The sequence below is a fragment of the Epinephelus moara genome, chromosome 11 (assembly GCF_006386435.1).
Source record: "Epinephelus moara isolate mb chromosome 11, YSFRI_EMoa_1.0, whole genome shotgun sequence".
In the NCBI taxonomy this organism is placed as follows: domain Eukaryota; kingdom Metazoa; phylum Chordata; class Actinopteri; order Perciformes; family Serranidae; genus Epinephelus; species Epinephelus moara.
The window spans coordinates 14,648,896-14,676,811 of record NC_065516.1 but is presented as its reverse complement, the minus strand read 5'-3'; the positions used below and the strand labels follow the sequence as shown (position 1 = coordinate 14,676,811).

At 42.6% G+C, this 27,916-nt stretch overlaps 1 protein-coding gene across 1 annotated transcript in view; it reads left to right on the top strand.

Moving 5' to 3' along the window:
- gli3 (GLI family zinc finger 3) overlaps positions 1–27,916 on the top strand; it is a 123,436-nt gene that overhangs the window by 85,420 nt on the left and 10,100 nt on the right. Inside the window, exons 5-10 of the mRNA XM_050056707.1 lie at positions 4,936–5,141; positions 8,763–8,924; positions 13,607–13,808; positions 18,052–18,271; positions 19,359–19,472; positions 21,252–21,392. Coding sequence (XP_049912664.1) covers positions 4,936–5,141; positions 8,763–8,924; positions 13,607–13,808; positions 18,052–18,271; positions 19,359–19,472; positions 21,252–21,392 — 1,045 coding nt within the window. The remainder of the gene's footprint in view (positions 1–4,935; positions 5,142–8,762; positions 8,925–13,606; positions 13,809–18,051; positions 18,272–19,358; positions 19,473–21,251; positions 21,393–27,916) is intronic.

Here is a 27,916-nt window from a genome sequence, read left to right as displayed (position 1 = left end):
CCCGTGTAAACATGCGATGTCTTAAAGAGGCGCTGGCTGGTTTAAGCGAGGCCACGTGAAAGGAAATGGCTTCCATATGTCAGAGGCTCAGTCTTTCCTCGTGCCCTGTTTGCAGGATGTCTTCTGTGAGGGTTAATAGGAATTATAAACCTACGAAGGGAAGTAGAGGAGTGAAGGAAAAAGTTTTCTCTCTGGTGAGGCAGAGAAGCCTGCGGTACAGCTTTGATGTAAATCTTAAATCAGGTGTAACTAAGACGCTGCTTCTCTGGCGCACACCTACTCAGTGCACACACAGGGCGAACATTCCTGCACACACACTGCACTTTGTCAGATTACTTCCTTTTTTTTCGTCATGTTGATTAATGCATACTGGCAGATGCTAAGACGATCACGGCCCTGCAGAGAGCGGCGGACACTCTCTTGCTTTTTCTCTCACAAGTACAGAGTCGACACAGCGCACTCCTCTGAACCATCCATCTCTTTCCTGTCCTCCTCAAATCCCCTCACACCTGGCTCCGCACCCCTGGAGACCGCTTTTTCTCCTCCTTCACCAGCTCCCCCTTTCTCTTAAGTCTTCTCTGTCCGCCCTTCCCTCCCAATTCATACTCCATATCTGTACACACCGCCTCCTGACTACTGTTCATGCTCTAACTCTCTTCCCTCCCTCTCTGCAGCCCTCCCTCACATCCTCTCTCCACACCTTCTTTCCCTTTCACCTTTCAACAGGCTGAAATCTCCCCCCCTCCCGTGCCACCATCTTCCTACCAATCAACACGTGTGCTCTCTTTTCTTTTGTTGTCTGATCACCTCATTTTTTCAGTTCTCCTGGCCCCTGTTCGTATTCGCTAAGTTAATTGGAAAAACAAGCCAAGCAGAGGCATTTAGCCAGGGTCAGTGTAGGGAGATGCAGCCAACGCATGACAGGGTTAATCAGTGTCATGGCAGCCAGAGTGGGTGTCTGGCTCTCCTCAAACAGGCATATGGAGGGCCAGACGAGGGAAAAAAAAGTCATGAAATCTTTCTACCTTTCCTTCTGGGGTCTTATTTCTACATTAAAAATGTGTAAAACGTCATATGCAGCCATTTCAGGGACACAGAAATATTTGTCCCATATACTTTGCCTTTAAAATGGAGCCTTATACAGCTGTGAATCTCATGGTTTTAAATGTATTCCACTGAGTTGTGTATTAAAATGTCATGTGCAGGGTGCGGTGATGGAGTGTAACTATGTACCTAACTTTGTACCTAACTTTGAGGTACTTGTACTTCGACTATTAACATTTTATTCTACTTTTTTTACTTCTTACTCAACTACATTTATCGGACTGCTTTAGTAACTAGTTACTTTCAAGAGTAAGATTTTATGTACAAAACACATCATGAACTTATGAAACATTCAACATATCCTTATACAATGGTTCATATGATATGTAACGTATTAACGCCCCAGGAATGGAGTAAAGTACAAACACCATACAAGAAAAGTTATGTACGTTAGGTTCAGGCAAGTAAATTTACGTAGGTTAAGTTTTGGCAAGTTATGTAGGTTAGGTTTTATGAAAAGAAACATGGTCTGGCGTTTTCACATTACGTACTTAACGTTAAGCTACTTACTCTGTGTAAAGTTACGTAGGTTAGGTTTACGCAAGCAAAGTTATTGAGGTTAGCTTAAGGCAAAGAAACATGGTTGGCTGTTGTCAAATATATTCTCAACGTAATGTTACATACTTAGTTTAAATGTACGTAGGTTATGTTTAGGCAAGTAAAGTTACTTAGGCTAAGTTTAGGCAACTAAAGTTACTTAGGCTAAATTTAGGCAAGTAAAGTTACGTAGCTTAGGCTTAGGCAACTAAAGTAACTTAGGCTAAGCGTAGGCAAGTAAAGTGACTTAGGTTAGTTTAAGGAAAAGAAACATGGTTCGCTGTTGTCACGTTATGTACTGAATGTAAAGTCACTTACGTAGTGTTAAGTTACATAGATTAGGTTTAGGAAAGTAAATTTCTGTAGGCTAGGTGAAAGAAAAGAAACATGGTTAGATGATGTCATGTTAGGTACTTAATGTAAAGTTACTTACTCAGTGTAAAGATACATAGGTTTGATTTAGGCAAGTAGATTTATGTAGGTTAGGTTAAGGAAAAAACATGGTTGGCTGTTATAGCATTATTTATTTAATGTAAAGTTACTTACTTCATGTTAAATTACGTAGGTTAAGTTAAGGAAAAGAAACATGGTGACAGTGTATCTTAAAAATAACTCTAAGCTGACTTGGTTTCACATTAGACACAAACAGGGGAAAGTTCTGTGTTTGTTTGACCCAGCCACCACCTCAACCTGCCTCCGTCTCAGCACATTGGTTCCACAATCGCAGCCTTCCTGGTTATGTGGGTTATATACGAAATCTGGTGCATTACTTTTTGTAGCCATATGTACAAACAGTGCAATTGAACATGGACCGTGATGACAATTCATCACTTTATCACATGTTTTAATACAATAAATATATGAAGCTACCCATATACCTATATTTTGAATGCAGCATATTTATTTGTAATGGAGTATTCTCACAATGTGGTATTAGTATTTTATGTAAGTAAAGGATCTGAATACTTTCTCACCACTGGCAGGGTGTCATTAGTCATCAATGACAAATCAGGTTTTTTGTGTTTTCCCTCGGCTGCATGTGCTCCTGTGTGCGTAAGTGTGTACGTGTGTGTGTGTGAGAGAGATGCAAGGTCAGCCATGTGACATCAAAGCTAGCATCACTCTGCAGCTGTGTTGTCGATCTGTGCAAATGAGGCATGTAATGGTGGCATGTGGGTGCATGACTTGCTTATCATAAAACACACTCTTTCACACACCTGTTTTGAGGTACACAGTCGCCGTCAGCAGCGTTGGCTTTGTAGGTGTGGAGGAAGTAAAACAATCTCCTCGTGAATCTTCTGACAGGAGACGTGCAGAAACGCACCAATCAAATGGAGGTGAAACAGAGAAAAAAATCCAATGATCGTTGTGTTGTGTTGCGGTGTCAGATAGGATCCCTTAATCTGTCACCTTTTCACCCTTTAACAATGTTCACTGAGACTGAAAGCGTCTTTTTCACATACACCTGCTTCAGCATCACCGAGACATGTTGTTGAACACAGTGAGAGCCTTTTAAAAATTGTCCCGTAGCCCCTTTGGACTCATTACAGAAAGAAGACAAAGTTTGTATGTGTGAATGCCTGTGTACACATATGTCTGTTTGTCTGTCCTCCAGAGTGTGTGTGTGTGTGTAGTTTCCGCTCCTCAGTGCTCATTATTTGCCCTGGCCTGAGCTCTTTCATTAGGGGGGCTGTGAAGTGGAGGGGCCGGTAGGGGACCAGGGGATGGGGCGGAGGTCGTAATTGGGCTGTTCCGCTCCCCTGGCCTTGCTCAAGGTCACTGTGAGACAAACTCTGGGCCAGGTCTTTCACTCTTTCTTCCCCTTTCCCCCGTCTTTTCCCACCCTTTTTCCATCCCTCCTCACCTCACTTCTTAAAACCTTCACTTTTTTTCCTCTCCCTCCCTCCTTCGCTCATCCTCTCCTCCTCCTGGGGTCTTTTGTCACAGTAGACTGGTCCACTGGGGAGCCACAGAGAAGTGGAGGGGCTAATTCAGTCTAATCTCTTAGCCTGTTAATGTCTGGCTGATATGTGGATTTCTCCACATCCTCAGGGGAAGGCCTTTGTGGTGAAGGCCATCATTATGAAGTTTCCTAGCCCTCCTAGCCAATTATAAGAAGGGAGACAAATTAGTTCATCTCAAACTTGGCTCCTAAGAAGTTTTCTTGATTGTTCTCAACTTTATTTCACATCTCGCACCATAGAGACAATTCACAGTAAAGGTTTGTGATAAAAAAGAATAGCCCGATAGCGCTCATAGTTTCTATTTAAAGAAAAAAAAGATTGCGCATCTTGTGTGAGACTCGCTGATGGATTTTGTACAACATTGTATCCGTCATGTGCAATTCCGTACACGGATTTCAGCTCAAAGCCAAGTTTGAAGCCATCTGAGTAAAGTGGTGTAGCGTTGCTTGTCTGGCGCTGGCCAGCGGTGAGCTCGGTCTAACGTTTCCCTCTGATTAAGACACAGTGGTGAAAGCTGCCTTTGATCTGAGGAAATGTCTGCGTAGGGAGCAGTTGGAATGCAGCGCTCTCCTCTCTGCCTTGCAGATGGAGGGAGAGAGATAGTGTCACAGTCCATTTGTCTGGCCTTGCTGCTGCCAGTCCACCCACGGTAGTTAAATCTGGATGGTGAGAGCCTGTCAGGCCTCGTGAAATGAGCGTGATGTTAAAATTGTGGAATCAACTTGATCATTGTTTTGTTTACACAATGTTGCAACATAAGAGATGTGGTGGAATGCAACTGAATACATTTTTTATGTACTTTGCTTCAGTATTTACATTTTTGCTTCTTTATATTTCTACTCCACTAAATTTATTTGATAACTTAGTTACTTTGGAGATTCAGATTATCAATACAAAATCGACCATATCTTTTGTGTTACTTAGCTGAATCCGAACTTAAATGAAAAGTGGTGTTTGGATTATACTGCAGGAGTGTGTGAAAGTTACTAAACAGACGTTTTGATATAGTTTTACTGTTGTTAAATGTGGACCCCTATCACGACAATTCATCAAGAATTTTCTTCAGTTTTGGATTCATCGTTCACTGTGGTGGCATGCAACAAATACAAAGTTTTCTTCACAAATTCAGTCTAACACGGGGCGAGTAATTGATATGGAAATTGTCCTTTGGAAGGTGAAGTATTCCTTTAATCAAATCAAACGATCTTATTATTCCACGTGTGGTGAACTAATTAGTGTCAATCAAATGCTCGAAGTTTTGAGTTTATAGTACATTTAAAAATATGTATTTATGTTCTTCCTATATTTTCTTCTGTGTGTGTCTCTGCAGGCCTCCTGCGCTGGCAGGCAGTCCAGCTTTCTCCGACATCTCCCTCATCCGGATCTCGCCCCAGCGGAACCCCTCCGTGGGGGCGGAGTCGCCCTTTCACCCTCCGCACCCCTACATCAACCCATACATGGACTACATCCGCTCGCTCCACAGCAGCCCCTCCATCTCCGTTCTGTCAGCCACCCGGGGCCTCAGCCCTGCAGATGGTGAATAAAGTGAAACATACACCGACGACACAAAGCGTGATGCACACACACACACACACACACACTCACGGCACACACATCTGCACACAAACCCCAGCAGAGCAGAGGTAGGCGACAAAGCCTCAGTAAAAATGATTGTTGGAATCGATTAGTGAGGTTCGATTGCTATTAGTGGGAACCTTGATTCTCTGTTTCAGTTTAATTCCTGTTTGAGATCAGAAGAGGTCAGGTGAGAGGCAACTAGATCCATCTCTATTAAGACCCAGGGGTTGGCGAGATGTTATCTGGGTGAGGGAGGAGGTGGATGGGAGTATTATGAGTGCGGCACGATCAGTGTGGGTGGGGGTGCAGGTTGGAGGGAGGCTAATCCTTTTGATCTGTGAGTCATGTCAGAGACCTCTGGAGGACGCATCAGTGAGCGGCAGGGTCACGTACAGTTACAGCGCGCACACCGAGGGAGGGTTGGATTCAAGTTCAGGGTTGGGGGGCGTTATGTTCTGATGTCCTACAGGGAGCGTTTGTTTCCTGCGATGTCAAGATGGATTTGGACCAGGAAACCATTAAAGTGATCACTAGAAGCAATTAAATTATGAAGAACTGAAAATAACTTCAAAAAAGATTTAAAAAAAAAACTTACTTCTATAATGAATACCTTTTCAGAACTTAGTGTTGAGTGATAAAATGATCAGTAGCGTTTAAGTGATGTTAGTAATTAGCCGTGCTGAAATGAATGGTTGATCAAAGGTTAGGAACGGATCTTTAGGTCATTTATTAAGCAGAAAAAAATCCCACATATTTACTTTTTCCAGCTTTGCAATGTTTTCTATTATTTAAAATTGAACACTTTTGGATTTTGGACTGCTGGTGAGACAAAACAAGCTATTTTAAGACATCGCTTTTGGCTCCAGAATAGGTTGTTTCTCTATTTCTTAGACATTTGATTGACTATAATTATGTGGTTTATTGCAAAAATAAACAACAGAATAAGCAAGAATGAAAATTTTTTTGGTTGCAATATTATTGTAGTATTTTTCTGTTTTTTAAGATCATTAAAAAAAAAGCTCTACTAGCCAGGGGTAGAAACCAAAGTATAGCCCGACTGATACTGGACTTTTGTGGCCAATGCCGATACTGGGGAGCAAAAAATTCAGATATCAGTATATTGGCCCATATTTTACATATATATGTAATTATGCAATACAGTTAACTCTTAAATAAGGTCAAACAGTTGTGACAAAGACCAAAGATTTGTAATGGAGGCAGGATATTTTACAGTTTAACTATAAACTTTATCGCCAAAAATGACATCTGTGCACTGAAACAATAAAATTCATGGGGAATTTAATGATTATAAATTAAAAAATAAAAATAAGCTTTTCATATCGATGCATATCGGACAACATATAAGACGATATCAACATATCTGTGATTGGCTGACCAATGTATCAGTAGGTGCAAACAACCACACCATAAAAAGTAGGCCTATTAAAAATCATATTTGCCAAATATCTACATTCACTTTCAAGGTCTTGAAATGGCCTGATGCAATGATGCATGTCCCCTCTAGTATGAATTATAATTACTGCCTTGGCTTGATGACCCGTACGGCCCTCATGTCATCAGCCATCAACCTTTAGACACTTCAGCAGCAGAGACCCACTTTATCGTCCCACCTCGTGTTGAAGTGTATGTCTGAATTGGCAGATAGCAAGGGGCACTTCCTCTACACCAGCACACTTGACTTCATCTCATCCAGCTCTGCTAAAAGCTGTTTCTAAGTGAAGACCAAGAGTCTCACTCAACCCCTCTCCTGCCCTGCAACACTGCTCTCTGCAAGCAGGAACACTCAAACTCTACCCTCCAATTTTCCATTACCACAACATAATGTGCGCCAGTCTCAGCTTGCTTTAAATCAAAATAGTTTCTCCAACCTACCACATGATCCCCTTTCAGCTCATAATGCTGTGAATTGTGAATGAGGCACCTAATTACTCCTTTAATCAATCCGGTGATTAATTAACCCATCAGCTTTTGTGTTGTTAGTATATCACCACGCTTACAGGGAGCCTCCTTCTTCAATATGCATATTTTTTTCCTACCGAAATGTACATTTGAATAATGATGAATTAATTAACAGAATCTAATGGAGATTTAAAGTGGGTGGGATTTAGTGCCACCCTCTCGCTGCCACACATTTGCTTTCACATCTTTTTTTTTTTCTCGCTCCTCCCTCACACAGTATTTCTCTCTTTTCTATGTGAGATGGGGTTCAGAGGTAAGCTCGCCCCTGATCCTATTGTAATGCTGAAGGAGCACCCGGTGGCTCACCAAGTCCTGAGGCACATCGCTGCCTGAGTGCCACACTGACAGCCTGCCCCAAACTCCCCCCACTTTTTGCCCCCAGGATCAATCTGGGATGCCAGCGTTTCTGATTTAGAAATTCTGCAAAGCCCTTTTTCTGTGCGTGTTGGATCCTGAATGGGCCATATTATGGTTGAATGCAAAAGCAAAGCTAAGGCGGAACAGCAGAGACAATTAAGAAACTCCCCCCTTCCACTGAAGACATAATACCCAGATCGAATTAATTTAGATTTTTTTCTTACATTCATTCAACCAATCATGGATGCATATTGCAGGCATACAGGCCAGCCTTAAGAGGAAATCTCCTCATACAGCGTTTATTTATTTTGTCTTTATTTCATTGAGTTTGGGGGGAGCTGCAGCGCTCTGTGGGTCTGAACCGATTCTATATTTGCATCCAAAACCACAGTGTTAGTCTTTTCGCTCTCTCTTTCTTAGAATATTTGCATAAGGAAGCCCACCACCAGATGTTTATTTTTAGGCTACGGTTCAAGGACTTACAGCACTCTATAGCTAACTAAGGGAATGACTTGGAAAAGAGAAGCATTTTGAGAAAAAAAAAGAGAGAAAGTGAAGTGGAGGCAGAATCGTTCGCTGTATTTTTATGCATGCAGATACGACCAGGCAGATTTAGGCCTTTTGTTTGCCTATAGAGTTTAAGGGAGCACAGTCGAGGAGCAGGTTGCATATCTGCAGACTGCAGCCCTGATGTGTACAACACACAAGCACCATCTCTGGCAAAAGATGTGTCAGCCCACGTACTCTTACCACACACACATATATACACACTCTCTCTAAAGTGATCAAGGAACAGTAAGAGGAAGAGAAAAGGCTGTTTAAGAATTGTATTGTAAGACGATCAGTTATGCTGTGCTCGGCATGAGTGCATCAATCAAACACTAATGCACACTCACTGTAATCTCTGAGCAAGCATCCGCTAATCCCCAGTGAGGCTCTTCACTTCAGGTGATGCTCCCTGTGCAGCTGTTTTGCTTAACTTGATGGTGTTGCTAATGTGCTCATTACTGTTCTGCTGAGCTGATTATCATCTAATGTAAATGAACGCAGGTTTGTAATGCAGCGCAGGTGCTCTCCCTGTCGTGTTTTTCCTCCCTACCTCATTCTTTTTCTTCCCGTGTTCTCTCTCTTCTTCAAATAATGCCCTCTCTACCCACATCCTCGTCATCCTCATCTGTCACCTTCACTTTTTGGTTACCTTGTTTCCCTCATTTGCTGACCCCATTCGTTCTCCTGCTCCAGCCCCTCACACAGGTCTGACCACGGCCGAATACTATCACCAGATGGCTCTGCTGGCAGGCCACCGTAGCCCTTACACGACCGACCTGCTGCCCTCTGTGGCGTCCACAGCTGGCGCCAGCAGTGCCAGTGCCCTGCACATGGAATACCTGCAGGCGATGGAAAGTAAGTCTGCACTGATCTCACACATGACACACAAGCCCATTGCTAACTGTCTCAGGAGTGCTGATCCAGGAGTACCACTTACTTTCCATACTGTGTGAGGGATATTTTAAATAATTTAAAAAAAAATGGTAAATGGTTTATTTAGTGTAAGAAGTTGGAGAAATTCTCAGCTCATAAAGTACCACTCAATCCCTGATTTTTCTAAAATAAATAAATAAGGATCACCAAAATTGAAGATACAGGGTTTTCAGTGGTGATCCTAGACTCTGGGGGGCCCCCAGGCAAAGATGCCCTTAGAGGTCCATGGTAGCTAGAAGGGGCCCTAATGAGGAGGGTTTTTGGGGAAGCAGCGGTGCACTGTACTGTCAATGCAAAATGTGCCAATATGAGTGGCTATTAGGGGCCCCTTTCCCCATATCTTTTGGAGGGGCCCAAACATTTGACTTTTTTGCTTCTGACAGTGCACCCTTGTTCAGCGGACAGCAATAACCTGCATTTGGTGAATTATTTTATCTGTTCAATTTAACACTGATGTGCAGATTAAACAGCTTCTAGATTAAAACAAAGCTGAATATGGCTGGTAAAAGGTTGCATATTGGACTGGGCGTCATATTGCTATTATATCGATACCGTAATATGAGACTAAATGTTATTTTAGATTTTTGTAATATTTTAAGTGTTGTCTTTTTCTGGTTTTTAAGGTTGCAATACACTAAAGTGATGTAATTTTCTGAACTTACTAGACTGTTCTGTCTGATCTTTTATTTGCTTTTACCCATTTAGTCATTATATCCACATTACTTATGATTATTAATTAAAAATCTCATTGTGTAAATATTTTATGAAAGCAGCAATGGGTAGAAGGTATTTGGTCCAAAATATCTTGATACCTGATTTTTGCCATATCTCCCAGCCCTAATTTCAATAAGTATCATATCCTAACTACACACTAGAATGACCTTATTGGAATTATATTAAAACAATAATTTTAAGTAAGCTAAACATCTAAAAAAAAACTGGATTCTCCAACCAGCGGGTGAAAAGACCCCCACCCATTCCATGCCTACTGGGATTACACTTTAAAGTATTATGAGTGCATGCCTGCACATTATAGCATGGGTGGCCCCAGTGGGAATTCAACCTCTAAAATGCACCTTCACAATACACCTAGCTTGTGCTATATATAGATCAAGCTCTGGCTCAACCGCGGCGAGGAGGGACCTGCAACTTCACTTTGACATGATTTAAATGAGCTATTGTCTTAATGTGTTGGGCTCAGGACTGTGTGCAGAGGACTTATGCTAATGAGTTATTTTAAAGTGTAAATAGGAAATTAAACGCACTCTGAATCTTAGAAAGGTCAGACAGCCTCACCCCGTTCCCTTTGATGAGAATGTATTTAGTCAGGCAGACGCCGCTTTCATGGAAATCCGGGGTGAAGTTCCCCCCATTCCTCAGAACAAACTAATTAAAACTAGCCAAACTTGTGCGGGTATCAGAAAATTAATTGCTATTAAGTGGGAATTGGAATGTCCCGCCATTCATCACTGGAGAAATCCTTTCTTCTGTGTCACTTTTTAAGATTAATAGACTGAAACAAAAACAATTAGGGCCAAATTTAAGTGGAGATGCGATGCTCCTCACTTTAAAAACGCCTGTGATCATTGCTGGTAATAACTCATCATGTTTCAACAATGTGTGTTCCAACGCCTGAAAAATTAACACTTTAAAGCTTTGGTGGATTTCAGAAAAAAAAAACATACAAAGAGAAGAGTCTATCAAGAGGCTTTCGCTGATAATCTGGGCTACCATGTTACTGCGGCTATTTTAGTCTATTTCACATCAGTGTAATTACCTTCAGAGAGAGCTGTGCTAATGAAACAATGGGCCTGTCCTGCCTATTTGTGCTTTAATGGGCTATTGTCTATGTTCCTGCTGCCTAATTAGTGCCATAGCTCTCATAGATCACTACACTAAAGTCTGTGTTTATGCTCTTTATGAGTTCATTTTAATTTACTTGCTAGTTTGTCTACATATGCAGTGTTTTTCTCAGTAATAGGTTCACGTCTAGTAAAATTTTGAACCTTGGAATTCATGTTTGATACAAACAAACCATTTAATTGTAGTTATTGATTAGATTTCTTGGGCTGTAATTTTTATTATATTGCCAATAATTGTATCTTTTCAGCAAAATGCACTAAAGCACTTCTATAAACAAAAAGTGACATATGATATTGATACTGAAAATCGATAATAAGCAGTGGTGGAGGAAGTATACAGTTCCTTTACTTGTGTTAAAGTACAAGTACCACATTGTATGCAACACTACAGAATTAAAAAGTAAATGAACCTAATGCAGAAAATTCTACATGTATAAAATCGTGTTGCACGTTAAACTGGGCCTACATTAATGTTCAGGGCCCACAGTGCCATGTATGAACATACTTATGGTGCATATGATACTAAGCTATTAAAATAATAATTAAGAGATTCATATATTTATACATCATGGATTTATTTGACAAGGGTTCATGGGTAACAGTTAGTCTATCATCAAATTAAATGTTTGTTTTTGTTGTTCTTGTACAAATAGTCCAATTTATCTTTGATAACAAAATGTTGGATTCATGTTAGTGTGTATTTAAAGACATATTTTACTTATGGGGGAAGACAAAAAAGTAAAAATGATCAAACAATAATTTGGTGCTCCTCCTGCATTAAATCAGAGGACGCCCTAAGGGTCATGGCCCCTGTTGAAGACCCATGGATTAATGCCTTAATTGTTTCAGCTGTACTTGTATAAACTGTTAGAGGGTTTAATTTGTAACAAAAAATCATATCTTATAAACTCTTCTTTCATTTTTTATGCAAAAATCCTAACTCGTAAAGTAACCAAAGCTGTCAGATAAATGTAGTGAATTAAAAACTAATAAGTGACATGAAAAAAAAAGACTCAAGTAAAGTACAAGTACCTCAAATCTCAACTAAATGTACTTAGTTACAATCCACCACTGATTATAAGTAGAGAAATATCTATTTATTCATGTCCAGAGTTATTGTTTCTTCCTAAAGTAAGTTTTCTGTTGCATAAAAAAATCTGTCCGGTTGTACATTCACACTCCAGCCCTCCCCTGTGATAGCGTCCCCTCTCAGGTGGCCCCCAAAGTGTGCCAGCGAGGGTTCAACCTCAGTTTTGGAGCCAGCTTTTATATCCAAGGCCGTCTATCCAGCGTGTCTGAACCCTCCCTGACCACGAGAATTAATGACGCAGCGCGTAACCAGCCATCCCGTCCATAAATCAAGAGGAAATTAGAGGGACAGTCCTGCTACGAGCCAGGACGCTCCTCTCTCCGTCTCTCCAGTTGGCCGATTTATCATTTGGGCTGTGCATTAATAAACACCACTCCCATGAGGCTTTGCTGTGGTGGGACGCTGGCCTTGCTCCTACCCCCCTCTCACTTGTGGTGAATTAGGAGAATTCACTTGTGGTGTTAACTTTTGTCCAAACCAGGATAAAGGATGATTTTATTTGCAGGATTATATATGTATTATATATTTTGTACGAGCTGAATGAAATGGTGAAAAATCAGACATGTCGAGGAGCGTCACATGACAAACTACAATGTTTTTAGCAATTGTGTGTGCACAGGGATTTACATGTGCATACGTTAGCCCCCTCTCCAGCACCCTCTTCAAAAGGACATAAAGAAGGACAGATTTTCCATACAATGACAATGTAAAGGGGGCGTTGCTCTCCATACAGCTTCATGCAGTACTGGAAACTCAGGCCTATGTATGCCAGAACACCACCACTGCCACCACAGAGGCATCCACACACACACATTCACATCCACACACTCTGATTACCATGTGAATGGAGCGTTCTGTAATCGTTGGATGTGTCAGACGAGAGATGGAGCATTTACGTTTGGGAGATGGATGGATTGTGGGGGACGTAAATATGGAGGGGGGTTATCGGGGCTGCGTAAGCTGGTTTTGTTTGCCTTTATAAAATAACTCAAAATGTTTTATTTCCAAGTCTTGAGTCACAAAGTCATTGTGTCAGTTCATGCACAAAGCGCGACATCCCCTCAGCGCTTTTTTCCCCCTCCTTCCATCTGCCTCTGTTTTTCCCTGTCTTGTTTGTGACATCTCCATGTGAAAAGACAACAAAAGTCATGTTTTAATCTCTACCCGTGGCTCATTGTATGTGCAGAGAGAATGGTTGCGCCGTTTCCGCCTTTTACCTTTTCAAACCCCCTTTTTAGTATTTCCAGTCAACACTGATTGCATTTGAATAACGAGTCAAATTGGACTTGATTAAATATTACCATACACAGTCAGAGCATTTCTCCAACATAAAAGACATGTTTTCTCATGGATGAAATGCAAGCAGTGCATCAAGTGACAGCTGAACACTCATTCAGACGAGCCCTTTGTCTGATGATTGACAAAAATGTCATCTGTTAGGGTTAGATTAGGTTAGAGTTTGGAAGAAGTCACGTATAAACCAGCGGATGCTCTTTGTTGAATTTAGCTGCTGTTTTACCCCAAAAGAACACGGAGCGAGGGAGCAGAAAAGGTTTAATGCTCAGTTTTAAAGAGCATTTTAACCTTTCACTCTCACAGGCATTCTCTTCCAGCACCTCACTCTGATCTCCTCCTCGCTCCTCATTCTGCAGACTCTCGTTTCTCGAGCCCGAGGCTGCCATCACGGCCCAGCAGGAAGCGTCCGCTGCCCATCTCGCCGCTCTCTGAGCACAGCTTTGACCTGCAGACCATGATCCGCAACTCGCCCAACTCTCTCGTCACCATGCTCAACAACTCTCGCTCCAGCTCCTCCACCAGCGGCTCCTACGGGCACCTCTCTGCGGGAGCCATCAGGTACAGCTGACTGTTGTGAATGTTGTCCTGCATTATTATTCTTGAAGGTCCTCCTTTTCCTTCTCTTCCCTCTCTTCTCGTCTTCTACAACGTACTTCTTCTTATTATTATTAAAAATCTCGGATTGGGCTTGAGACATAAAATGACAGTGTGGGATGTGTAAGAAGTTTGTTTTGAGGAGTTATATGGGAGCTGTAATGACAAACTATCCAGTTGCATTGTGGCAAATGTAGCTTCCAGTTTTTTCGTCAGTCTTCTGTGAAATCTGTCTTTTGTGCCCCTAATGTTATGGAATATGGCATACTAAATCACTGGATTACCCATTATAAAAGGGTTAAAGTTATAAAAATTAACTTTTATCCAGACAGAATGTCTTCCACAAGTTATTTTTGATTGCGCTTCTATCAAGGTGATCATTCAGGAACTAAAATTGACCAATAATCACTCAAACAGTAGGATCTTTTCAGGGGAATGATGTTTTCAAAGCTGTTCTAAAATTACTGATTGGTGTTTTTCTTAAAGCACGCTTGGCACCAGTAGCGTAACAAGGCCACATCAGGCCCCAGTGCAAGATGGTAAAACCTGACCAGCCCATCACAATCAGACGTAACATAACGTAATGTCAGTAGTGATGGAAAGAAGTAGAAGTATGCAGCTTTTGAACAACCAACAATGGAGAAATGCACTGCACAGATGAGCCTAAATGAAATTATGACTATAGAAGAGAAGTCGGTATAGCGAAACCAAGACACAGATGAAAACATTATTGGTGACGGCGCACTCACACAATACAACTTTTTTCATTCCTGCTCATAGGTCTTATAAACACAAGTGTGTTGCTTGATTATTGGTCAAATAATTGAAAAGTTTTACTTCCATTATAGGTGCACTCTATGGGTTTTTCCACTCTGCAAAATAGTCCATTAAACCCTTTAGATCCAGCTGGCAGGCACAGGGCACCCTCAGTTGATAACGTGGCACGTCCAGATAAGCGGGTCTGTCCCATTGAGCTCCTCAAGAAAGGTTTAATAAGTTTCAGTTTGGAAAAGGATCATTCAGCAGATGCGAAGTCACTGGAATTTTAAAGAGAGGCGGTAAAGGGGTACAGACTTCCCAAAAGTTTGCAGCAATGCAGTCATTGCCTATCATCGACATCTTGGTTAGCTCTTGGATTGTTTTCACTTTTGAGATATTTTCTCTTAAACACCCACTGAATGACAGGAGATGTGTCAGAAATGCTGAGGTTGTCATCTTTGTAAATGTGACATGAAGTTCATCATTGTTTCAGTAGAAGTTTGAATGTGTCCACTGTTGTCCTCAAACCAGTGACCCTCTGTGCGAGCTGGGAGATCACTGTGTCAAGTTTGCAGTGGTGGAAGAAGTATTCAGAACTTTTTCTTCAGGTTTTCATGGTTCGGAGAGCAGGCAGCAGGGGACGGACCCAAACGCAGATGAAAACAGGCAGACTGGTGCAGTTCAATGATTTATTTAGAAAAGCCTACAGGCAGCAAGAGTCCACATGGCAGCGGGTTCAACAGGCAGGTAACAGACAGACAGGTGACCTCACTGAAACATGACAGACTGTTAAGAAACAAAAGAAGTGGGCTGGTTTAAGTAGAGCAGGAGCTGATGAGTGAAGTGGAAGCAGGTGTGTAGATGGGTGTGGCACTCAGGTGATGGTAGAGCAGGGAAAGTTCAAGTAAATCTGCATCACTTCAATGTTGCAGCTGGTAAAGGTAATTTTAATTACTTTATATACTGATTAGTAGTTTAATCTATAATAATACATCATAGTTTAGTTTAGTTTAAGTTACATTTTAAATTAATATTCTAAATGTAGTAAAGTAATACAAAAATGGAAATACTCAAGTAAAGTAGTGAGGGCCTACAAACTTGTACTTAAGTATAGTAAATGTATTAGTTACTTTCCACCACTGCATGCTTGACATTTGCGTCTACCTTCTTTGGAAAATGTCCTTGAGCTTGTTCCTTTGCATGTCGTTCTCACCATCTTCAGTGGTGTTGGATGGCACGCTGGTGCTAGTATTAGCATTAGCATTAGCAGGTGTCCTTTTTGGTTCTTGCCCGGGAGAATTACTTTTGCTGTCTTGTCTTTCTTTTTTAAAGAAACCGTCTTTGCTTTTTCTTTCCACAGCTTTTTCAGTTTTCACTTTTGGAACCTGCTTTTGTATTTGTATTTCATTGCTTGTTAATTACTTCGTTGCTGTCTTGAAATTTTGCTACCTAGCTAGCTAACCCTTCAGTGTGGATTTTGCCACAAAGTAGTGCACATGTCCATAATTACCTTAACTTAGAATTCCACTAGTGCATTTTTTTTAATATCAAATTGATCAAGTAATCCATATTCATCCATAATTTAGAAATGTCCTATGGAGGTATGAGTCACCAAACTATATGCTTGTATGTGTGAAACTGTTTTATGTTATTGTGTTGTTGTTTATTTGGTGAATGGCATCAGTTAGGCCATCAAGATGACCAGCTCAGTTGGCTAATAAGTAAAAAACGTACCTCTTACAGGAAAGGCGAAATGGTCACATGACTAATGTTTACTTAACCTGCATTCATGTGGTGTCGGAATAATTGGAAAAATGAGGATAGTTTTTGACAGGAAAACAAATTACGCCGAAGCGCCCTCAGGTCAGAACAACAGCTTGGAAAGTTGACGAAAATTTTGATGCATTAGTTGGGTTGACTCCGTGTATACAGAAACATGGCGGACAAAAGTAAATGTTCTATTGATGGTGATACATTTTTTATTAATTCACATATTTCCGGTCAGTTTTTTGCCATGTTGTAATATGGTATTGGGTCGTAACTGTTAGTTGTGGTCCACTTAGAGTGACCTAGATTAGTTTGACAACATTAGACAGGCAAAGCAATATGTAAGTTGTTTTAGGGGATGTACTGGTGCAGAAACAAGTCAGGGACAAAGTCACTTCGTCATACATGTTGTTTAAGAGCAAAAAAACACAGCACACTTTGTAGCGTCCATCTTGTTTCCATGTTACCACTTAAAGCCCATGAACACACCAAAGTTGGAAGAGTGATCCATCTGAATGAACCATCCGAGGAGCATGTGAATGCAGCATTACTATGTGATATTTTTTTAATAAGATAGTGGTGAGATGAGAGGGGCCCATGTGTGCGGGCCCTGATGCAACTGCATCACCTGCATATATCATAGTTTCATCTCTACATGGCATCGTTATATTAGTGTATTTACAATACACTCTGTAGCATTTACGTTAGAGAAAGTGGGAAAGAAAGTGTGTGGTGTAGTGAATAAAAGTGTGTGTGTATCGTCCATGTCAACCCCCCATGTGGGTGACGATCTCCCAGCCAGCCAGTCAAGCCTGCCTCCCCGGCGGCTCGTGTCAGTCATCGGGTAACACCTCATGGAAACATCACATACATCACGCCCCGGTACCAGAGGCGAGCAAAGGGAAGCAAAAGAAAAGAAAAGAGAAGGGAAAAGGAAAGATCCATTGCCCCACCCACAGCCATTGATCAGCGATCTGTAAGAAGAGCCTGATCAATCACGCTGCGCGCTTAGCCACTGTCCTAGTGACAGGACCCAAATAGCCAGAGCCAACAGACTGATGAGTGATATGACAAGTGGATGGGCCCCCAAATGTGTCTCGGCCCATTGATTTCCACTCGGCTCGTAATAAGCTCAGCAGACATATGGGTTTGCAGCGAGAGGGAAGCGTCAGAGCTCAGGATGAATGGAGGCCGCTGCTGTCGAGCCACACAGATCTGTGTTTATCCGGTGGTTCACCTGTGGTTACACAGACCCCAGAGGAGGTTTGGTGGCTTCTGGGATTTTTTTTAGGATAAACAAAGTTAGCTCAGGTTGAGGGAACAGGGAAATAATTTAGCTTTATTTACATGGCTATACGACACACTCCAGATTGTTTATCATCTGTATCATTTGCCCAGTGGAAGAATGACATACTGCCTTACACAGACCACATGATAATTCACTGTGTGTTAACAAGCTGAACATTCATTGGCAGGGATTTGCCGGCAGCCCCGTGGTTCCAGCATTACCACACCATCTCCTGTCAGATTGTCCTCAGGGAGGAGAAGCTATCCAGAATAATCCATTTACTCACTGTTTTTCCTTTTTTGCCTCTGAACTGATGTTTTAGTGAAGTTTTAGTTTTATGATTATTTTGCCCAGTATAACTGTTCAACCTTTCCAAACTCTTCTGTTCCCCAGCCCTGCGTTAAGCTTCGCCTACCCTCCAACCCCTGTGGCTTTGCACGTGCACCAGCAGCTGATTGGCCGTCAACCGGGCATCGTGGGCTCTGCCTTTGGCCACAGTCCGCCCCTCATCCACCCATCGCCGGCCTTCGCCACCCAGAGGCCCGTCCCCGGCATCCCCCCCTCCGGGCTCAGCGCCAGCGAGCGCTCGGCCCTCTCCAACGACTCCTCACAGGTGAGTGCGGCGGCAGGCGCCTGTGCGATTCATCATCACAGGTAATAGATAGCAGGCGTCGCATGCCAGCCACATCTCAGCAAAACGCAGCGAGCTAACATGGTACAGGCAGGACCCCCCCTCCACGCGCTCCTCTCCTGGGACTTTCCTCCTACTTGTGTTGTCTCTTGTTTTTAGGCTGCCAAGCACGGCCCAGAACGCGCCTGCAGCAAACAACAAGGGGCTTGTTAGCATAGAATCCCACTGCTGACTCCATTAATCACTAGAGAGAGAACAAGGATATAGAGAGGCAATATTGACATGGATGGATGGATCCAAAGGGGCTTTTTCTCTCCATCCTCAACCCTTACTTTATGTGCGGGCCCACATTTGAAGTAAATATTCAATGTTTATTACCCATCCTCCCTGCTGTTTCCCATCTCTCCAATTCTGTGTTATCACAAATGAGGCCTCATTGAAATTGGGCTCACCAAAATTGCAATTTTCCTTCTCCTGAATGAAGGGAATATTGCTTCAGGGCCACAACCAAATCTCATGTAGTATTTCAGCAAAGATAGTAACACAGAGACAGACAGGAACACTGCAACTATGAGAGTCCTGTGAAAAAAACAGCAACATCAGGGGAGAAAAAGAAAACTTACTTCTCCAGAAGCTACTTTATAATTCTTTTTTTTCCTGTGAGCTTTTATGTAACAAGAATTCCCCTACGGGGTGTTTTTAAGCCTGGGCCAAAGTCAGGTCATGCATTGGTTCAGTGAATGGCTCATTGAATTGGTCCATGAGTGTGTTTTAATTGCTGTGATTAGAGGAGCTAATGTGATACAGTGAATTGCATAGTTTTTCATTAGCGCAGTTAAAGTTCTTGCCTGGGACCGAGGATACGGAAATCATTATGGTTTAAGCACCGTTGTTTTTTCCTGCTTGATTAAGTCAATGATTGATTGACTTATAAGCATCACATGCATTTTTAATGGCTCTATAGAGGATTACTTAAGAAATATCAGTAGAATATGGCATTAAATTATCTATATAGTCAAATCCATGTCATGGGAAGCTCAAAATGATGAAATATTTTCTGTTTCCTCAGACCAAACCAACAAGTGAATCTGCAGTGAGCAGCACAGGAGACCCAATGCACCACAAACGCTCCAAAATGAAACCAGAGGAAGAGTTGCCGAGCCCAGGCGCAGTGAGCGTACAGGTGAGGATTGTCTACATTTTTCAGCAATGTAAAAAAATATTTTCAGTGACAGGATATTCTTCACCTATTTGGCAAAAACAGCAAACTGGTTGGTAAATCCCAGAATTCACTAGCTGGTTTTAATTTTAGATTTTTCTATTAGAATAGGGAGCCCATATAATGACTGGTCACCTGCCAAAGTCGCCGCAACAATAGACAAGCTTACCAGCCACAGTTTGTATTTATTTACCTGCATTTGGCTGCTCTTGGTGTTTCCCACCCTGATCTTATCAGCCGCTGTTTCCGAAGCAAAACAATTCATTGATCATTGGGAGACTAGGAGGAAATTGTTTTTTGCTTTTGTTTAATCAAAATTTTAAGTGGCTGGAGAGACGAAAGAGAAACGTGATAACAGTAAGTGTTTGTATCTGCAGGAAAAACCTTATTAGCGTCGATATTCAGGCAGCGGCAGATTCAGCCTGAGGTGTGTTGTGGAAGCTCTCCTGTATTAGCCCACACCAACTCCCTGCTCCACTCAGCCTCCTAACTGTGACAGTGAAATATGTCTGGGCTAATAGAGCAACCTACAGCAGGAAAAGGGGGTTAGATTCCTCAAATACTCGCCCCGGTCCTGTCGTATAACAAACCGCCAAATACAGAGAGGGGCTTTCAGCGCTACATTTCCGCACTCCACACTTTTCTCCCAGGCAGCCAAACAAGGCCAGATTCACAGGGGCACTGTGGCTGAGACCTGTGACCAAGTCATTTTTGGCTGTGGCTTAGATGTAAACCAGCAGGGCCGTAAAAATTACTTTTAGACTTGGATGGACTGATGTTGGAGAGAGGAGGGCAGCCTCTGTTAGCGTTTATACTTCTATGTCAAGACTGGTATTAAAGGCTAACTTTGGTATTTTTCAACCCATATCCTTTATTCCCATGTTTTTGTTTCTAAGTGACTAATAGGAACAACAGGGGCAAAATAGGCTGCAATGCAATGATTCAGGGCATGTTCGCACTGTAAATTTACAACTTCTAAAAGTGCTTGTTTTTGCCACTGACTGGCTCAGATTGTTAGAATTAGTTTCTGATAATATTATGGAAAAGATCCTTATAGAGATTGACTTTTTTGCTAAAGAGTAAGATCCTTTTTGTTTGACCAGAAACAGCCCAAAAAGTGCTATTGCCAAAGCCACCAGGCTCCCTTTGGATAAACAGTAATTTTAGCATGCATAGCGCCAGCATACTTTCACATCTAACTGGGGGAATTAAGGATTAATTCCACCAAACCATAACTGGTATTTTCTGAAACAGTGAAAAGACGAACCAAGATGGTTTTCGTGGGTTTTGTTTTGTTTCTTTCAATTTTAAATGAAGTGTGTTGTATGATTACAAAATTACCGTTTATTTAAATGGAGTCTGGTTGATATGGGCTAAGGTGATTTCGGAGCTGTTTCTGGTCAACGTAAAGGATCTTAAAGTTTAACAGATCTATCTCTGTATGGGTCTTTTCCATAATTTAAAATAACAATCTCAGCTCGTTAGTGGCAAAAACAAAAACCTCTAGTGGATGTAAACTGACGGTGCGAACATGCCCCAAGAGTTCAATGTGAACTCTTGGGGCAGCCGGTAGCTGCAATACAGGCTCTTGCTTTCAAAAAATTGTTCCCCTTCGTCACTTAAAAAAAAAAAACCATGGTAAAATATGTTGAAGAATACTGTTGTTACCATTTAAGTACATTTATTTACATTATTTTGACATTGTTGTGCTGGTTTTATGACTTTTTCACTGTTGTTCTTCAGGACCATCCAGATGGGATGACTCTGGTGAAAGAGGAAGGGGACAAGGATGAGAGCAAACAGGAGCCAGAGGTGGTTTATGAGACAAACTGCCACTGGGAGAACTGTTGCCGCGAGTTTGACACGCAGGAGCAGCTAGTACAAGTGAGTGTAACACATTTTGAAAAGACAGTGGTACAAGCTGCTTATTTCAAGTCTGACTCCAGCACAGAACGCTTTATTATTCATGTAAAGCTGAACATTTCTGTTCAACTCCAAATGGCAGCTGAGAATATCCGGAGATCCCGTAATGGTGTGTCAGTAAATTGTGCAGAATGTTAATTTTTAACACTTGCTTGCTGCAGTTTAGCAGATGGTTTGCATTTCACTCTTTCACTTCCTGTGGGCAGAGAAGAGTTCACACTTGACCTCAGTTGTTCTCTCGGACTGGAGTTTCTTGCAGGGAAACAGGGAGACACAACGGGGTGTTTACAACCGTAAGATGGGTGAAGACTCATAAAAAGCTTTCCCCAAAAACACACACCAACACTACAATGTCTGGTTTGTATGCTGTGAGAGTTTTTAGTGTTTCTTCCCTCAAGCTCAGTAGATCCCAGCAACATCAACTGCAGCTGTGCTATCCTACACAATGCCTCCTATCAGGCCACAACCCCTGTGCAGCGGCAAACCTACAGTAGAGTCAGAGCTGCAGGCATTGACTGATACTGCTGCTGGATTCCTGATTGGATCCAGGGACGGTGGTAATGGGCTCAGAAGCTGGAGAGCACATCTCACAGCTGAACGGTGCTAACTGATTTGGCGGGTTAAGCCTCCCAGAGTCAGGATGTGAGCTTTGTGTACAACATTGGACCGGCCTTCCTCCTGTCTGTTATCAGAACTCTCACACAGCCCGGGAGATGGATGGCTCTCATCGAATTGCGCCAGAGGGGTTCACCGTTAAACTAAATATTAATAATATTATGGTCGTGTCACCCCTGCTACTTACACTGACGCTATTAGCTCTGCTGCTCTCTCGCGGCCTGTGAATTGCTCACCCGTCAGCCAACTGAGAGAGCAGGCTGAAGTTGGAGAAGTGGTGAAAATACACCAATATAATGCTGCGAACAAGGGACGCCAGACTGTACACACACACACACACACATGAAACACACATCACCACACATCTGATAGAAAGATCCTCAGCTCTCCACAGCTGTCTATTTGCCGTCTTGACATTGCAATCCTCAGCCGCGGTGGTAACCCCTATCTATAATTGATATCCTCAGCGCGGAATGGGCTGCCTCCCGTGTTTGAAGGGCTCGGCTCAAAGGTTGAGAATCTTGACAACTTCTTGCCCCTGTTTCAGGAGGCGGGATGAGTTAAGGTGGTGGGAGAGGAAGGGGAGGATGGCTTCTTAATAGAGGAAAAGCTTGCTCACATCCTCCCCCTACTGTAGTCACACCAGGTGGCCATCCCGGCAAAACAATGTCCTCTCATCCCTCCACATCCAGCCTACCCTTCGCCAGGCTGCACTTATTATCAGATTCCTGTGTAGACAGACACCAACTTATTAGTTTTCCATTTTTCCGTCTTGGAATTGTTTTTCTTTTTTCTGCCATTTGACTTCCTGATATTGCATTTTATTTCTCATTTTCTATGCACATGCAGATATGCAGAGAGATGCCAATAAAAGTCTTCGCCTACAGAATCCGTGCCCTCTAATTCAGCAGAGCGGACGAGAAAATGCTCTTATCTCTGCGCACCCCCACCCCCCTCAGTAATAGGATAAGTACAGTATTTGGACCACAGTGGCTCTCCTCGCACACTGGGAGGGGTTTGGGGGTGGGGGGATTTCCATATAACCAAACAATGGAGCATCCCTTCCCCCTTGTACTTGTCTTCTGAAATGGCTTTGGGGAAAAAAACATGATGGGGAAAAAAACAGTTTTTCCTTGGCTGTAACCAATGTAACCACAAAGTTTATACGTAGATTTATATTCTATGATTAAAGCCTGTGTAATGAAATATATATTTTAAGTATTAAAAGTAACAGCTGCACTGATTCAAACATCCCGTTTCCTTTGTGGTTGGCCTAATTTTAGAATTAAGCCTTCACACCACCCTCATCGCTTTCCACCTTGTTCAAAAGCACTCCTGCCGCGCTCTTCATGCATATTTTTACACTCTCAAGCATGCTCTCACCATGACACGCCACGGCGTTCCTTTATCATCCGCGTTTAAGCGCTCTCGGTGCAGCCGATAAGATAAACATCAGATCTATGCAATTTAGCTCACTTATCTGGCCTACCCAGTCAGCATAAGCGAGGCGGGTGTCAATTTTAGTTTGCTGTATTTATTTCATTTATTACATTTCAACTCTCTATACCTCTCCAGCTCCCTCTCCACTCAGCTCCGACATTCTTTCGCTTCCCCATTTTCGGGCACAAACCTCTCCCCTCTCTCATTTTCTCTTTCATTTTCCCCTCCCACCCCTCTTTGCCCCTTGAAGGGAGTACTTTTAAAGATAAGGCCTGGTGGCTTCTTTAATGTCTCTCTTGAAGTGGGCTTTTTTCACTCAGTTTTGTCGCCCGAGATGCCAAACACACACTCCCACAACTCCCTAATATGGCCCTGCTCAACAATCTTTTATTTGCTCATTGATCTACTACTGATACTTCACCGTGGAGAAATCTACAAGGGAGCTATGCATTTTCAGTGCACAATTCATGTAAGCCATACTGTCCTCTGTGTGGCAAAGCCGTCTTTTAGTAAAGAGGCCATAGAAGCGCTGGATGTAGATGTATAGGGACAACAAAGTGTTTCATGAAAGGTGACCAAATCTGAATCAGCATAAAAGCTGGCTGTTTTTTCCCTGTGTGGATTTGCTAAAGGAATTAGCATAATTTATTATTATTCAACTGCTGAACCATTCCTGGCTACGAACATGAAAGTTCAGTTTCCGTCCTGTCATTGCAGGTCTGCTAACAGACACTTTTAGAGGATGTTTTAGAGCACTGATTCCCAACGTGAGGGTCCCGCTCCCCCCAGGGGTCACCAAAGCTCCACAGGGAGTCACAAGTCCTTCTTGATTTTGAGGGGTGTAAGAAAACAAAAACAAAAAAACAGTTGACCTATCTCTCAGCATTTGTTGTAATTGTTATTTAAGATATAAACTTTAAAAAAAAAATCTCACAGGATAAGGGCACAGTGAAGACCTGACCACAAGAGAGTTTTCAATCTCTGCTAAACAGCCTCATTCTGCATTAGAAAAGTATGCTGTTAAAGCTAACCCTAACCCTAATACAACAGCCAACTGTTGGGGAGAAGACAACACTGAATTTGTCAAAAACAAACCCTATTAAGTGTGTTAGAGATTAAAAAAAACATAATTAGGACAGAGAATCATATAAAAAGTTACTATAAATATCAGTAAAACTAATTTCTGATGCAACATTCACAGGAAATAATCTGCTCAAACCCCATCCCAATCACTTGTTTTACACAAACTTCCTGCAGTTATTGCATTCTCAATTTGGGTTTATTGTGCAGGTTATGAGCTGCTCTCTACTGTTTATGTGTAACATTAAATATCCATGTCATTTAGTCAGGGGTTACCACTTTACTCAATGATAGAAAAGGCAAAAGGTTGACTCTATATGGTGATTGTCTGATGGGGTTGGTGGTCTGTATGTGTGTGTTCCCACAGCTCATCAGGTCGCTCCCACCCTCCACAGTCTCACCATTCTCTTCCAGGTCATCTACATAGGTGGCGCTGTGATGTCCTTGTTCTTAGATGGGGAGCTGGCTCTCCCCGTACGCAGCCCTGTTGAGGCGGTTGCTGTGCGCCTCCCCGGTGTTAAAGGGAGATAAACGCGGGCGCAGTCTGAAGGCAGCCCCCCTCTCTGGCTGCTGGCGTAGGCTTTTAATTGGTAAAATGCAGATTTTTTTTTGATCAGGAGAAGGATTAGGCCCCTTATCTGTCAAGAGTATCTTACTCTAAGATGAAAAGACTGTGCTGAATTACACATGCCAATTCTAGCTCCCTGCCCCCTGCTCTGTTCACTCACTTAGTCTCATCCTCCCTCCTTCCCTTGCTCACTCAAATTTTTCCCCCCTTTACTTCCTCCCTCCTCCTTCCCTCCCTTCTTTGCCTTTTTCATGCTCTTTTTCCTCCCCTCTTTACACAAAGCACTTCAGCAACTGACATCACAAAAGAGCATATGATTTATTAGGCGGTGTTTGATAAAGCTAAACGGTGTTGCAGGTCCCACAGCTTAGTGAAATTGCCTTGTAAACAGGCCCTCTTTTCATGCACCCTTGCATTCTAATGCATGAGGGCTATGTCCCAGAGAGAGTTTGATAAGGAGACATGGAAATGGAGACTGAAGTGGGCGAAAGCTTTGAAAAAGCAGGAAAAAAGACAGTAATGTATGTTGAGATACATGGGTTTGAACATTTGCATAGAGTGACCAAAAGTCTTTTATTTTTAAGAATACAAAAACCAAGGGTAAAATTTTCTCCTGTTTATGTTTATGGATTTTTTTGCCATGCATCCAAGCATCAGGGGTCTAGACCAAGAAGACAGTGCCTGCACCTGTGTGTATGTGTGTGTGCACCTCTCATACGTCACAGGCGGCTTCAGTGTCCCCTGTGTCCGTGTCCCCAGCGCTCCCTGTCGTGCGACTCCCTCCTAAATCCATCTTGGTGGCGTTTTTACAGTTGTTGGCCGATAAGCTGGCAGGGGGAAGATGAATAACCTGCCGCGCCGCTGCTATCAGCACCTGTTTGTCGATTTAGCCGGCCAACGGGGCCTGTCTGCTCAGCATGGAGATTATTGATTCAATAAGAATTGCCATTAGATCATGCCATTAGGTTTCTCGGCGGCCCCTCTCCCCGTGCTGTCTGTCCCGCTCTCTGTCAGCTCAGAGGCTCATGCATCACACCCGTCAACGACCTCCTTCATTTGTACAAACAGGGTTCGAGTGTGTATCCATCCTGTGTGTGTAAGTGCGTGCATGCGCTCTTGTTGTGCCAGCCACCCGCGTGATCCAACACCATGGCGCTCACCAATCGCTCTCAGCCAGGGGATATTGAATGCTGCTCGCAACAGACCGATTGCTTGCCACAGGGATTCCCTCACAGAGAGGAAGAAAAAGAGAAGACGAGTCAGGTTTTCTGAGGCCCCGGCCGAGGTGGGGAGGAGATCAATCTTGGGGAAACTTCACTAACGTCTGTGGTCATCCAGTCCCCAATCATTTTCCGTGGAATTAGTCTTGTTTTGTCACTTTAGAATTAAAAAAATGTCAAGTGAGAATAATGGAGGTCCTTTGCGGATATATTAGTGTCCATTTTACCCTTTGCTTTTGCTGTTGCACCCTTGCTGTTACTGCGCTGACTCATTTGTCGATACTCTCCTTTAGTATTACTGGAAAATAAGTGCAGTGGAAGACTGAGGCCCAATCCATTTTCATATTTTTTACCCTTACACCTCATTTTCAAACCACCTTACCCTCTGAACAGAGTTACAAGGGGTAGTGGTTGAATACTTCCCCTATGAAATTGGACAATCCTTCAAGACCCTGATATTTAATCAGTATGCTGGCATTTACATAAAGAGACACAACGAGTGTTGTCGGACATTGTAAATATGCTGTCCTCTGTAGTTGGGATTTCTGTTGTGTTGGCTCAAGGCAGCCAAACAAGTCATCTGCTTCACTACCAGGCCACTAGCAGTGCGCTGTAGGCTAACGTTAGCAACCTGTCAGTCTGCACTGATATAAGAGGAGTGTTAACAAGTGCAGCAACTTCGGTGGGTGCCGTAGCATTGTTCCGACCTCTCATTAGTCCGACGTCCCGTTGTTCCGATATGTGATTATACTAGGCTATACTGTATTTGTGTACCATAGAGGATCAGCAACACCAAAAGTAGGCTACTGGTCGAGATACAAGTGTCATAGAGAGGAGAGAATGAAACACCATAACCTCCTGTTATTAACTCTGGGGTCGGGGTTGTGTGGGGTGCTCTCACGGTGCTGAACGGCTCCCGGCGGGTGTATTTCTGCCTTGATGGTGCGCCGCGACCGGCTCTGGGTCAGCTGGGAAAGGCTTGAGGCGAAGCAGGCTCATGGCTTATGTGTTTGTCACTTTCTTTTTCATTTTAACCCACACCATGATCTTTTCCTAACCATAACCAAGTGGTTTTTGTGCCTAAACCTAACCAGACCTTAACCACAGGGCATTATGATGATTTCGGAACGACGGGACTTCAGAACAATGGGTTTAATATGGTCGAACCAATGGGCAGACCCCCTTCGGTGCTGGACTTAAGTTACATTTCAGACATCATATGCCATAAAACGGGGAGAAAGCATCATGGAAATATTTCAAAATAGCGGCAATGTCATGTACAAATCAGTACAGTGTAACATTAGCTAGCTAGCTAAATAGCTACAGAGACATCAGCGTACTGGCAGTTCTTTTGTTAGTTTCTTACAAAGAATAGGACCATAATACGTTGAAATAACATTGAAGTAAGATAATACTATGGTTATCACAATTTTTAAATCTTTATAAACAAAGACAATAGGCCTACAGTTGTGGGTTTCTTTTGTTGCTTGTACAGCCATGTTGCCGATGATTTCTCATAACAGTTGGTTTTGAGCGTGCCTCTGAAAAACCTACGTTTGGAG